Source organism: Apteryx rowi, unplaced genomic scaffold, assembly GCF_003343035.1.
Source record: "Apteryx rowi isolate R43461 unplaced genomic scaffold, aptRow1 scaffold_14, whole genome shotgun sequence".
Classification (NCBI taxonomy): domain Eukaryota; kingdom Metazoa; phylum Chordata; class Aves; order Apterygiformes; family Apterygidae; genus Apteryx; species Apteryx rowi.
In genome coordinates, this window is record NW_020447641.1 from 2,184,215 (window position 1) to 2,197,405 (window position 13,191).

The following is a 13,191-nucleotide window of genomic DNA, read 5'->3' on the forward strand; positions in this document are numbered from 1 at the left end:
TGGCATTATTCCACCAAAAATTTGCTCTCTAGTAATCTGTTGTAATTCAGTCTACTCAAAATTGCAGAGAGGATTGTTGAAGGTGGCGCTAAATGTGTGCCACCTGTTCTTGCAGTTAGGTGCTGTGAGTATTCAATATGAAGAAGAAAACTCTAGAGAGCAGTCTTGATGGAAGGAATAGGATTGGTGGGCAGGCAGCAGCATTCCCAGTTCTCTTTGAAATGCTGCATGCACTGCATATTTGCATCAGAGTGTCAGTGAAGGGATCCTGGGAGCTTTGGCTCATAGCCAGAGAACTAAGAAAAAGATGCATAATGCTATAGGGAAAAATGTTAACTGCATATTAGTCTACTTCCCAACTGGTGACCTATGTTACTTTCTCTGTTTTTCTTTCTTTTTTTTTTTTTCTTCCTTCTCTTTTAAGAGGGATTGTACTCTGTTTCTTTGATCAATGTAGCAACATGTTGCCTGCCATGAGCCTGTTTCTGTTGTGTCATAGGCTTTTGAAGCTCTTCAACAGCATTAAAGATAGGCTGAAGTCCCAGGCCCTTGGGAGAACGTTAGGAAGTCCAAGGAACTTCCCTCCACCGACTGCTTGAGTCTGGGGCATGTCTCTAGAGAAGATACTGCACCTTACTTTGTTATCAATATTGCATCCACAAGAAGGGCTAATGAGCCCTGATGGGAGTAGTCTAGTGTGGGAGCTCTTCTGCAAGAATAGAGAAAGATGGAAGAAATCTTCCAGAATATCTTATATTGGATGTATAGTGGTGATGGGGTTATCTCCAAGTAGTTCTCATGCTTTGTGTACTAAGGGGCAACAAGACCTTTTTCTTTTTCCCCTTAAGATGAGAAGATGTTGGAGATGCAGATTTAATGTGCATTAGAAGCAAGCCCTTTAAGGAAGAAAATTTACGTTAGTAAACTTTTTTTTTCAGTGCAACAGAAATATTTGAACATGTCCAGTTTAGCTTGTCTTTCTGCGTTTGAATGTTTTTATTTGGTTGGGCCAAAGGAAAAAAAAAAAAGAAATATTAATCTAAAATGTCAATTTAAAGATCAGGAAGACTATTCAAGCAGGGTGTTTGGATCCAGCTCCGTTGTTTTTGCTATAATTAGAATTCTTATTGGGAAAAGGGAGTAAGAGAAGTGATTCTGCAGGTGCATCTTTATTACCTTGGTGTACAGGCATAACACTTTGCTGTATTCTGTGCAGCATATAACAAGAACACCTTATCTCACTAAATGTTGGATTTTGCAAATACAGCCTAGAGATCGAGGCCAAGCCAGCCTGATAAAAGCAGCACCTGCATTCCAGTGGCTAGTACACATCATGTGATGGAAGTTATAACCCAGGTAAAATGTTAATCACTAAACTTGGCACAGTTTAAGCTTTTAATCTTTTATTGCAGTTTTCTAAAGAGAGGCAACTTATGGACAACAGCCCAGAAAAACTGAAGAAGGAGTTAGAAGAAGAACTGCAGCTGAGTAGTGAAGACTTGCGTAGCCATGCCTGGTACCATGGACGTATTCCTCGGCAGGTACGTGCTTCCTGGTCTTTGCATTGCCAACAGTGTTTCAAGCTTTTATGGATGGATAGGATTGCACTGAAATATTGCACGTTGATCTCTGATGTTTGCATTAATTTAATAGAAACATAACTCTTACTAGCGTAAAAACCATGTTATTTATCACGGCTAGGTGTAAAATAAGACTGAGAAAAAATTCAGGGCAGATGTTGGTGGAAAATATAAATATTAAAGGATTTTTGTGCACTGAATAAAGATACAAGTGAAATTTAAACTTTGTATGAGAATAATATCTCCATATATTGTTCAGAAACACTGGCATTCATTTGATTCAGTATACTTAACTGAAGTTAAAATGTACTATTTATTTTCTGGAGCTTGGAATTTGGGAGAGAAAAAAGCACAAAACCTATGTAATAACTTCGTTTTGATCCTTACAACGATAGTTAAAAATATTTTTTAAACTCGTTATATTGAATCTTCTGTACCGAAAGCATCTGGAGCTCCCCCTGCAGGCCTCTCTCCTACGTGTATGCACCCAGCTCTCCCCGTAGCTGTGGCCCTGCCTGCTGCCATTCATGTAAATACGGAGAGAAGGCACGGTGTCCGCAGGCACTGCGCTTAGAACTTACTTTTGGATATGTAGTTTATCTTATGGAAAGGACTAACTCAAAACAGAAGAAAAGACGTTTTCAGACTATTCCTGGTAATATGCAGTATTCACTAAGAATAAAAACATTAAGCCTCTGTCACTTGAAGTCATAATGAAAGGATGATTTTTGGCTGCCTGTGGTCATGGCTTCTAAACTTTTGTGTAAATATATGTTCAAAAGCTTTAAACTCTAGAATCCTGAGTCGCTGCTTCCCTTTATGCCTTATTTTCTGTTAAGAAATTAAAAGAAATGTAACCACAAAATGCTTCTGGCTGCTGGGCATTGTCCAAGAATCCCCCCCGACCTCTGCTGCGGGGTGACCTCTCAGTTTTACAACTGGAGAGATCATTCTTCTACCACCTCTATTCTTTACTCTTTATTTTCTGGCTTTGCCTGTGCTCCCAGAGCAGCCAAATAAAGTCCTATGTTTAAGAGTATTTTATTGCTAGGGGGTTAACTACTTGCTTTCTGATCCTGAAAGTATTTTTCATATTGTTTTTTTTCCCTAAAAAGGTGGCAGAAAGCCTGGTTCAGAGAGATGGAGATTTTCTGATTAGGGATTCTCTCTCCAGTCCTGGGAACTTTGTTCTTACCTGTCAGTGGAAAAATATCTCTCAGCATTTTAAAATCAACAGAACAGTTCTAAGACTCAATGAAGCCTACTGCCGTGTTCAGTATCAGTTTGAACTTGAAAGTTTTGACAGCATCCCTGGCTTAGTTAGATACTATGTTGGGAATCGCACACCAATATCAAAGCAGAGTGGAGCAATTATTTTTCAGCCTATCAACAGGACTGTGCCTCTCAGATGTCTAGAAGAAAAGTATGGTGTATCTCCAGTCCGACAAAAAGAACCAAGTATCCCTGAAGGAAAAACGGAGACTGCAAAAAGGCTGAGTCTTGGCATATCCAGCATGCAATCCCAGGAGCAGAGCTTACCCAGAGGAAATCTTTTGAGGTACTTTAATTTTGCTGTCCTTCTAAAGGGAAATCGGGTAACACTGTCTGCTCCTGTTAAAGGTGATGTGAGTTTTCATGCTGATTTTATGTGGAAGGATTAGGCTTCAGGTGTGCTAATTTTTAGCAAAGAATTTCTTATGGCCTGATTTTGAAACTTCTTGAGGTTGTTGAGAACATGCTAACTACTTTGTGGTTGCTGGATTTGATTTTAGAAGACTTAAACTACATTAAGGAGTTAAAATAGATGGGATGGGTGAAGCCATGATGGGAGTGGCAAGGCTGCACATAGTCTTCACTCATCACGTGATCCAGAGCATGCGTCAAGTTTACAGGAAGGCACTTAGCCCTGCTATTGCATTACAACAGCGACAAAATAATGCTTCCTGAATGCCATTTAAATATGTTATTAGCCTAGCGAAGCACAAAATGCTAGCAGTCTGGTAAATGAGTGAAATAATCAGATTCTGAAAATATCTTTGAAAAAACAAGATGCCCATATGCAGTTTTGTAGGGATTAGTTGCTTAAAGATGGTGTTGCCTTTGGCTCTCCTTCTCCATTTGCTGGTTGATGGAAACCAGGGAGGGTAAAGGGATAATTCAGTCGAAATCCAGAGTGAGAGCAAATTTAAGACTCCGGAAGCATAACTGTGGTGCAATTTGTTCTTCATTGGCTTAGCAAATAATTACAATCCTAATATATACTGAAGGATTAAAATGAAATCTTGCTGCTGCTGCTCCTGAGAAGTCTTTCTTCCCATATTTCATTTCTGCAATAAAAACACCAAGCACTGGATAAAGAATAAGGTATTCTAGTAAACCTGGCTCCTTGATTAAGATAATGGATCCTAATTTCTCTTCAGTGCCCAGATCAAATGTTCTATTAAAAAGTCTCAGCATTCAGAGAAACATCCTGATGAATGCTGGAGGTTCACACACATGAAATCCCCTTTCATTGCTGCCATACCAGCAGGAAGTAGCTTTTAATCTTATAAGCTGCCAAACTGCAGTGCTAATGATCCTTGCCCTGATTATGATATGTTCTGGTGAATAAGTATGTATGTTAAGAGTTGTTGGATTTGAGTGATTTTTTTTCTTTTTGTCTACCCTAGAAACAAAGAAAAAAGTGGTAGCCAGCCAGCTAGTTTGAATCATGTCCTGGAGAAAAGATTCCCCCTAAAAGCGCACCAGTCGGAGAGCTATCTGCCAATAGGTATGTTTTGTAATTAAACTTCTAAGATTTAGAAGCTGTGTGTGTCCCGATTATCTGTTACGCTTCAGACCAAAGTTAGACTGTTGAGTGTTTTGAGTACTGTGCATACGGCTGCTGTTTAACAGCCAGTGTAAGCTGAATTAGTATAAGCATTGCACTTCAACTATAATCATTGGAACAGGTTCTTTATTTACAATGCACCAGCCAGTTCGGTATCTTAGCACACAACTCAGCAGGCTTCCACACCACAAAAATGATACCCACAATTGGCATGAATTAATATCCTTTCTGACAATGTTGCCTTTCCTCACTTGTGGCTTATAAGAACTGACTTGTTTCTCTCCTGTTGTTCTAACAGAAGTCTCTTGGGTAGAAGAGGTGAACTTCATGGAAATCTTGTTAACTGCATTTTCTCATGTAAAGTATGCAGATGTGGTACTGTGGTGTTATCCATCAACACAAAAGTAGTGCCATGGCTTCATATTCTATTCTGTTCCTCCTTCGCTCTCTTTTTTTTTTCCCCTTTTTTTATTTTTGCCCTTGCTTCTTTCCCTTCAACACCCTTGTTACCGTGTGATTCTTGCTGTTTTCCAGAGCACCACCGTCACTGTCATTGCTTTTATGCAAGTGATACAAGGTGTACCAGCACTTGTTCAGCTATTGATTTTGGCTTTTTCTTTCTCAGAGGCACATTGTTTCCATACCAACATACTTTGTAAGGAAACTTGCAATGATACTACAGCTGCTAAAATTTATAACGCCCATTGTAGAAAGACTTTTTGAGATAAAAAGATGTTAAATATTTATATAATGAGGCTGTATCTTGATAGAAAAGGTGCACTCCTATATTTAGCAGTGGAATGGACAGAGGCATTCATAAAACAAATTCTGTCTATCTGTAATTGAATCAATTATCTTATTCCAAACCATGGCTGCAAAAACATTTCTTTTGCTGCTGTAACAGCTAACCTGAAAAATACTGCTGTGTGTTTTGTGCTGGGATCCTCAGAACAGGTTCTGGTGTCATAAGACTGTATCACTGGAGACAGGCTGTGATCTGCTAATTTTGTTATCTGCTGTGTGAATTGAGAGCCAGCTGGAAACAAGCAGCCAAGCCCATGTGATACAACTGGCCGACTTGCTGTGAATACGAGCAAGTGCCCTGAGAACTCTGATCTGGGAATGTCTGATATACAGTTCAGTCCTGTAGTTGATGTCGATAGGTTTGCATGTGCAATAAGTACAGGATGAGGCATAAATACTTAACACAGAAAGTATGTGGATGTTTTTACCCAGCTCTTTGAATCGGCTACTATTTAGCAAAACAAGATTAGCATCCCTAAAATTCATTCTTTCCATACCTCACTACATGTTCAGGCTTGACTTTTGGGAAGCTTTTCTTTCATCTCAAACTTATCATTCTCAGAAATGACTCATCTCTTATGTGGTGCAGCTGGAAGTTTCTGTTTTTGTAGGGTAGATCAGGTTACAAAGAAACCTCTTATTGCAAGCCATGGAGACTATCCAGCTCTGACATTACAGCTATGTATGCAGCAGGGACTAGAGTTATTGTCAGTGTTACCACAGGATAACATTATAGTGCAGCTGTTCTGTGTATTTGGGACTTTGGGAGGATCAGTAAGTGAATGGAATTTTCTGGCTAGCTCATTCCTGAAAATATTTATTTCAAATACATTTTTGATGGTGAATAATTGACATGATCTGGTAATATTTCCCTTGGGAAATATTGTTAAGAAAATGAGCCCTGAGTTAGGCATCAGGAATTATATATGTTTTTACCTTCTAAATTATCATATTGTGAAAATGATTTTTTTTTCTTTCTGTTTTCCTCCACAGGTTCAAGACATCCTTCTCAACTACCTGAAGCAGATGCAAACTCCTGTCCAAGCTCTCCTGCATTTAGAACAGGCAGTGAACCTTCCCTGAGCCCCACAGTTGTTCAGAAAGTCGCCTCTGAATCACACATAGGGGAAGCTCTTAGAGGGTCAGACAGTCAGCTCTGTCCAAAGCCTCCACCTAAGCCCAGCAAAGCGCCCTCGCTGAAGCCCCCAGAGTCTCCTTCAGCCTCACACAGTTCAGAAGGACACTATTGTGAACTAAGCCCTGCCAGAGATCCTGCAGCAACAAAACAACCCTTATGTCGGAAGAACAGCTATGTGGAACATCTGACACTAAAGGAGAGGGGAACACACTCATTCAGGAACTCTGAAACAAGCTACTTGATCCTGGAGGACGATCCTATTATGAGCTCTGCAGATCCCTTAGAAGCTTCAACTGAGATGGCTGAAGAAGACAGCCCATTTTTTGCACCTGTTCTTGAGACAGTGTCTAGTTTTAAACCGAATGATTTTGAATCCAAACTACTTCCTCCTGAAAACAAGCCATTGGAAACATCAATGTTAAAAAAGGTTAAGGAGCTATTTACCAACAACAATCCAAAGATTATTGCCCAACATATTGTTAGAATGGACTGCAAGGTAAAAAGATTAATTGTAAAAGCAAGTAATTGTAAAAAGAAATACTTTTTTTGCATGTTGTTGCAATGTTTGCATTGTGTGGGTTTAGACTTTTTTAAGAACTGATTTGAAAAGATTAATGATTAGATTTGCAGCTAGTGTAATAAATACACTGACTTGCTTGCAGGGGTGGGATTAATTTTTTTTTTAATTTGAAGAAGAAGAATGCTGACAAACACTTTGGACTAAAGGTCTCTCCCACCAGCCTTGACTTTAGATCTCCTGTCAGTTGCTGTATAGCTGTGATTCAGCCTTTCTTCTCCATAGGAGGAAGAGGTATCTGTGTTGAAACCCATAGTGGAAGTAACTATTGGCGACAGAAAATAGCTAGTCAGGTTGCACAGGCAAACAGTAGACAGCACCTAGTTGCCATACTGTTGGGCATAATGTAAGAGTTTGAATGGCGCTTAATACGTGTAAGCTTCCAAAACTAACAGCTCTTCTAATCTTGTCTTACGATGGGATGAGCAGTGTGGGAAAACAGTTATCAGGACTTCTGCAGTCCTCTCCTACGAGAGGACTGTATTGCCAGTGGAGTTGTTTAGAAAGCTGTAAAAACACAAAGAAGTATTTTTCGCAATGTAGACTTTGTTCAACTGGCAGAGCTTGGTCGATCAGCTATTGGAACAGAAATATGGAAAGGCAGGAGAAAAGTCTCTCTTATGAGGTGGTGATTTTGTGTAATAAAAGAAACATGCAACTGCAGTTAAATCTATGCTGGGATGCCCGAGTGCTGTACCTGCCACAAAGCAGCCCCGCGGGCCAAACCTTGTGTGTTTAGTTGTTTTTTTTTTTTTTTTAAGAGCAGCTTGGGAAGTGACACATCCAGCTACTCACTGGGGAACTGCATTGCAGACCAGATAAAGTGGGAGTGGTGGTGCTCCAGCAGAAACCGGACTGCAGCATTTTCCTAATGCTGCTGTACTGATTTACACCATAGCTCTGGGAGGGGAACAGTTCATCAGAACTGTTGAAGTGGGATGAGTGTGTGTGTGAACGCTGGCTGCTGGGTTCCTGCTGATAGCAGGTTAGCAAACACTGCTTCCCTCCTCAGGAGCAGCATTGCCTGCTGCTGAGTGAGCCTTCGTGCAGATATGGTGACTCAGAACAAGTGCTCAGCAGCTCCACTTCTGCTTGCTCTTTCCAAAAGTGACAGACTGTGGCTTCTTCACTATGACTCTAAGAATAGTAGTGGCATTCTCTAGCATTTTATTTTGAAAATGCACATTTTCCTCCTTCAACCTAGTAACAGTAACCAGAATGTCTTTTAATGTATTGCTAAGGGGTATGTTGACTGAAGGCATAGGCTATGCATGCCTTAGTGAAGTAGTCAGGGTTTATATAGATAGATAGTATTTAATTAGCTTGTTAAAATAAATGAAGCATAATCTATATATTTGGGGGAGTATGACATGAGTTGTAGCAAAAAATGTGGGTAGTTCTCATGCCTGCACTTTCAATTTGACCTTTTAAAACTTGATTCTCCTTCAGTCTTTTCAGCAAATGCTGTGAACTGTGGAGTACTATACTCTTCACCTGCACCATCAGTTGAAGATTAGATGCTCTGAGCATCATGCTTTGAGAATTTTGTGGCTAAGGGGTACTCAGTTTCTCTTGTTGACATTTCCATTTTGTGAAGGGGAAGAATATATTAATTGAAGGTGTGAGGGCAGCTCTCTAAGAGGCTCACCTGTGAAGGGGGAGCCCTGCGTTTGAAGTCCTGCTCCAGTGACTGTCCCTTTATTTTAAATCCTGTAAGCTTCAGAGTAGGGTCCAGGAAGCTGACCTGCTGGAAATGTGGGGGCTGCTACAATTAAGAGGCGCTGGAGTGTTTTAAAGATTGAGGGGTTTGGATTTTGGAGCAGGAACAGTAACTAGCTGGGACAAGTAGAGAAATATCTGTATTTTATCTTCATCTAGAAGAGCTGAGAGCTGTCATTTGTTGGAAACTTGTTGCATACTATTGCACTGATAAGAACTGCGTGATACAAGCACATTGGCATGTGAACTGGGCCAGAGTAGATGTGCTGTACTGAGATCTGTGATAAGGCTGAAGTTCTTGGGTCTTCTTGTTGCATCAGTATCTCAGTCTTCCTTTTAAACAGTGAAGCTTCTAAGTCCTCTAGAAACTTTCTTTTGTGAAACACCCATTATTACATGAAGGAGCGAATGTCTTGCATGCCTGAGAGGGATCTTCGTGAAGAAGGAGGAGTGATCAGTGCATCTCCAGGGGCTTCACATCACTCCTGCTTATCTGGAAGTGAAACAGGTTTCTCTACAGTGCTAGGTTTTGAACCATTAGACTTCTTGTTTGGCCCAGATTGCTTTCATCTTTTCATAACCAAGGAAGCCTGCTGACGGATGTATCAGAAATAGCAGGCAGATTGGTTTGTAAGTGTATCAACATACAGGTTTTAAACCAGCACATAATCTCACATTATCAGATAAATGTGGTTTTGCTTGTGGTTAGCACAGATAATAGTGATTGGTATAACCAGTAGCTAATACTGTATGTTTAAAAAGCAAGGACCAATTGCTGAGGATGTCTGTTTTTACATATTGACTTTGAGTGTTCTCTTTGAAGTCCTTTTATTAATTAATCCTCATCAGAACTATGTGGCATAATCTGAAACATTTTGAGCAATGTCCTCTTTTTAGAAATGATGAAGGTGAAACAAATCTGTACTTGCTTAGGGCCAAAGAGCATTGCTATCTTGACAAGCATCAGGCTGAGGGAGCACTCAGATTTCCAGCTTTGTGTATATGCATCTCCTTCTGGAAATACAGGACATAAGTTTGATAAAGCCCCTATAATGACTGATGTCCATATGTAAGATAGCATTTTGGTTATGACTTTCATGTTTTCGGAGATCTGAATCATTCTGCAAAAAATATTTTATTGATCCTTTTGTGTAAGGTACTGAATGGGCATAAGCTAATGAAGCTATTCTTAAATGACTGTATCCTGTCAGGCACTGTGCATGTATATGCTCTCCACTAACCTGGAGCACTTCTGTGGGGCTAGTGGTTTTTTTGAAACAAGTCAGTTTCAAAACTCATGCACAAGTTTTTGCACTTGGCAGGTGGCCAGGATACTAGAAGTTTCTGAAGAGATGAGGAGGGTCATGGGAGTGAACTCTGGTCTTGAACTGATTACGTTGCCTTATGGACATCAGCTGCGCCTTGACCTGATTGAAAGGTAAATGTTCCTGTTACTCTGCATTTCTAGGGCAGATGGCCAGAAGATCACAGCACTTCTGTGTTCTACATGAAAGCATCAAAGACTGCTCTCCTGCACGCTTTTCTGAATTCATGTGTACAGAAGATAACTCAGTGATATATAAAGTATCATTTCTATTTGCATAGGGAAATTCCTGAAGATTGTAGGAGAACTCCATGAATGTAATACAGGGAAACATAGGGAGAGCATAATGGTACTGAAAGCAGGGTCCTAAAGCTGCCAAACATTGTCAGTTCTCCTTTCTGAGCTGTTTTCCAGTAGGAGTGTTCAGTCATTCATGCCATGAGCATAATTTTGGGTTCAGAGCTTTAGCGGCTCAAGCCAGTGAGCTAGCATGTCATAAGGTACTACAGACCTCCCTCTAACATATAGCAACTGACGGCTAATGTGCTCCTGATCTCTTCCAGTATGGAGTAAAATAGAAAAGCAACTCTTAACTGTCAGGTTTGGTTGGTTAAGGCAGTCACGCTCCATACGCTCGCTGCCAAGTGGACTCGGCAGCTACTGTTCTACCATGCTTACAGGGCATCGACCAGGTAATACCTCCCTGAGATGAAGTGTCACAGAAGGTCTGGCTGCACTGTAGTAGTATCTATTAATAATATCGATTAAAATTTATTAGCCCATAAACTCAAAACCAACATATCTATATTCCATATATTGGCATTACTGCTCCTGATACAAAGATGTTAACAGTGATCCAGTTTGCTGAGCACAATCAAGATACTGAAATATACCTTCAAACTGATCTTCTCTGAATACATGTACAGCATAATGTATTATCATTTTGATAATTGGTAACCAATAGTATAAATTATCTCCCTTCTAGGCACAATACCATGGCAATAGGAATAGCTGTGGATATCCTGGGTTGCACAGGAAATCTAGAGGATAGAGCTGCAACATTAAACAGGATCATCCAAGTAGCAGTGGAGCTGAAGGACTCACTGGGAGATTTGTATGCGTTTTCTGCCATTATGAAGGCACTAGAAATGCCACAGGTAAAAACTGTTTTCTCTTTATGTTCCAAAACCTAGAGTTGTTTGATAGGTTTGCTTTATTGAAACTAATTCTGGTCCTTACGTAACTGTCTCAAGACTAAAGAGATAGTCACAACAGAAAGTTCACTTCCCCACAGACAGGACAATCAGGATTATTTTCAGTCACTGTGAACTTAACAACACATCTAACTATGAGAGCAGGCTAATTCTTGTTGATGCCAAATATACTGGAAAATTGTTGTTTTCTGAAACAGGACTTCATTATATGAAATGCAAGTTAATGGTGCAAAAGAAATGGCTTAATCCTATGAGAAAAAAGGAATGTATCAGGAAGCAACTGTATTTACAGTTGCAGACAATGTGGTGTCTTGATGCATGTCATTTTTGCATGTTGCTGGAATGTTTGTGAACTTTCCTGCTGTGTTCAGATAATCTTTCAAACTACCATTTTGTTAAGGAGAAATAATACTGAACAATCCTAAAATACAAAAAAAAAAAAAACAAAACTGTGAAAGAGTAGTTATTTCTAGTGGGAAGGAGAAGTGCAGGAAGGATGCATGAGTTTTGAGACTGAAAGTGTAGAGGAAGTTAAACCTGCTGAAAGTCTACGGGTAGCAATAAAAGGAAAAAAAGACCATGAGTTCTATAGTGACCTTCCTACTTTGATGCCCTCTAATGTAACTGGCAGATTCTTCCACACATGCCTGTTGGTGGGGATGGGTAATGGTAATCAAGTAGACATCTGCTGGGGAATGTAGGGAAATTACAGCAGAGCGCCGAGTCTGACAAGTTCTTAGAATATAGTATGACTTCTTTTTTAATGAAGTAGGAGAAGGAAAGGCTTTTCTAGGTTTGATTCCAAACAGTAAGAGGCAGACTAGATGAAAATTATCTTGAAATGACAGGAGCAAGAGAAAACAAAAATAAAAACAGTGAACTTCTAGAAGTCTGACTTCAGTATTTGGATCTGACAGGTTTAAAATCTCAGTCCTAAGAGAGCAAGAAGATTTGGTAGTTCCTCAGAGAAACAAATCTGTGAAGGCCTAAGTGCAAACTCTTTCAGTTGGAGGAAGGCTAGAAAGTGCAGTAAGAGACAAACTTGGCTAAATCATGAGCTCTTCCCTAACCTCTAAACCAAGTTGGAATAGTACAGGAAATAGAAACTTCTTCAAATTCTTAAGGATTTGGGGAGGGAGGGGGGTGTTAAAATATTAAATACGTAGAGGGATAAAATCTAAAGTTCATGGCATGAAATAGATGCTGCTAAAGAGGCACCAATTTAATAAGAAATCAGCTTGTAACTACTCTACTGAGTAAGACTTAGGAAAACATTGTCTTTGCTGTCTAAGAGAAAGTTGTCAGCAAATGCCAGTGAGGAAATCAAAGGTTTGGCTGTGATTTTTTTATTTTTTTTTTAAACATCAATTTTCAGTAAAAAGTTCAACTGTGTGGATGACTAACATGGTATGAAGGATTCTCAGCTTAGAATCAGAAAAGAATAGAAAGTGGATGTTTTCGCACATCATCTGGAAACTTCAGCATTTTAGGATGAGCTGACAGTCTTTCAACTGTTGCAAATTACTTTTGTGAGTGCATCAGGATTAGATGAGATACAGGGACTTGAGAAAGGAAATGGGAAACTATTAGAAGGGGGCTCTGAGGCAGAGAAGAGCAGTCAGCCTAACTTCAGTTTCCAAAGAAGTTCTGTACCGAACTATTTGTAAAGCCCTGGAAATGTGTAGTAGCTACAGTGTATTTATGGAGATCAAATTCTTCAAGTTGCTTTAACTCTGTTCTGCAACTAACCTTCTGAAGGAAACAGCGATGTCATCTGAGAACGTAACTTACTGAAATCAAGATACAGCGTTTCCATAAACAAGGGAAAAAATGATCTGGCTGAAACTTACTTACATTTTTCTAACCACTTATGACCCCCAGAAAAGTAAGTTGATCGTAGCTATCTAAATGGAAGAATGTATCAAATTAGAGATCTCTGCATCCAAGACTGTTGAATGTTTTCATTAAAATGACCTAGATTGGACAAATTATGCATGTATCTGCT

At 39.7% G+C, this 13,191-nt stretch overlaps 1 protein-coding gene across 9 annotated transcripts in view; it reads left to right on the plus strand.

The window, feature by feature from the left end:
- Positions 1-13,191, plus strand: part of BCAR3 (BCAR3, NSP family adaptor protein) — a 121,994-nt gene that overhangs the window by 101,416 nt on the left and 7,387 nt on the right. For 8 of the 9 annotated variants that reach the window (XM_026057489.1, XM_026057497.1, XM_026057490.1 and 5 more), the window contains 6 exons: positions 1,413-1,541; positions 2,696-3,138; positions 4,250-4,350; positions 6,208-6,848; positions 9,971-10,086; positions 10,958-11,129. In XM_026057489.1, the coding sequence (XP_025913274.1) occupies positions 1,413-1,541; positions 2,696-3,138; positions 4,250-4,350; positions 6,208-6,848; positions 9,971-10,086; positions 10,958-11,129 (1,602 nt within the window). The remainder of the gene's footprint in view (positions 1-1,412; positions 1,542-2,695; positions 3,139-4,249; positions 4,351-6,207; positions 6,849-9,970; positions 10,087-10,957; positions 11,130-13,191) is intronic. The other variant, XM_026057498.1, reaches the window with a different exon arrangement.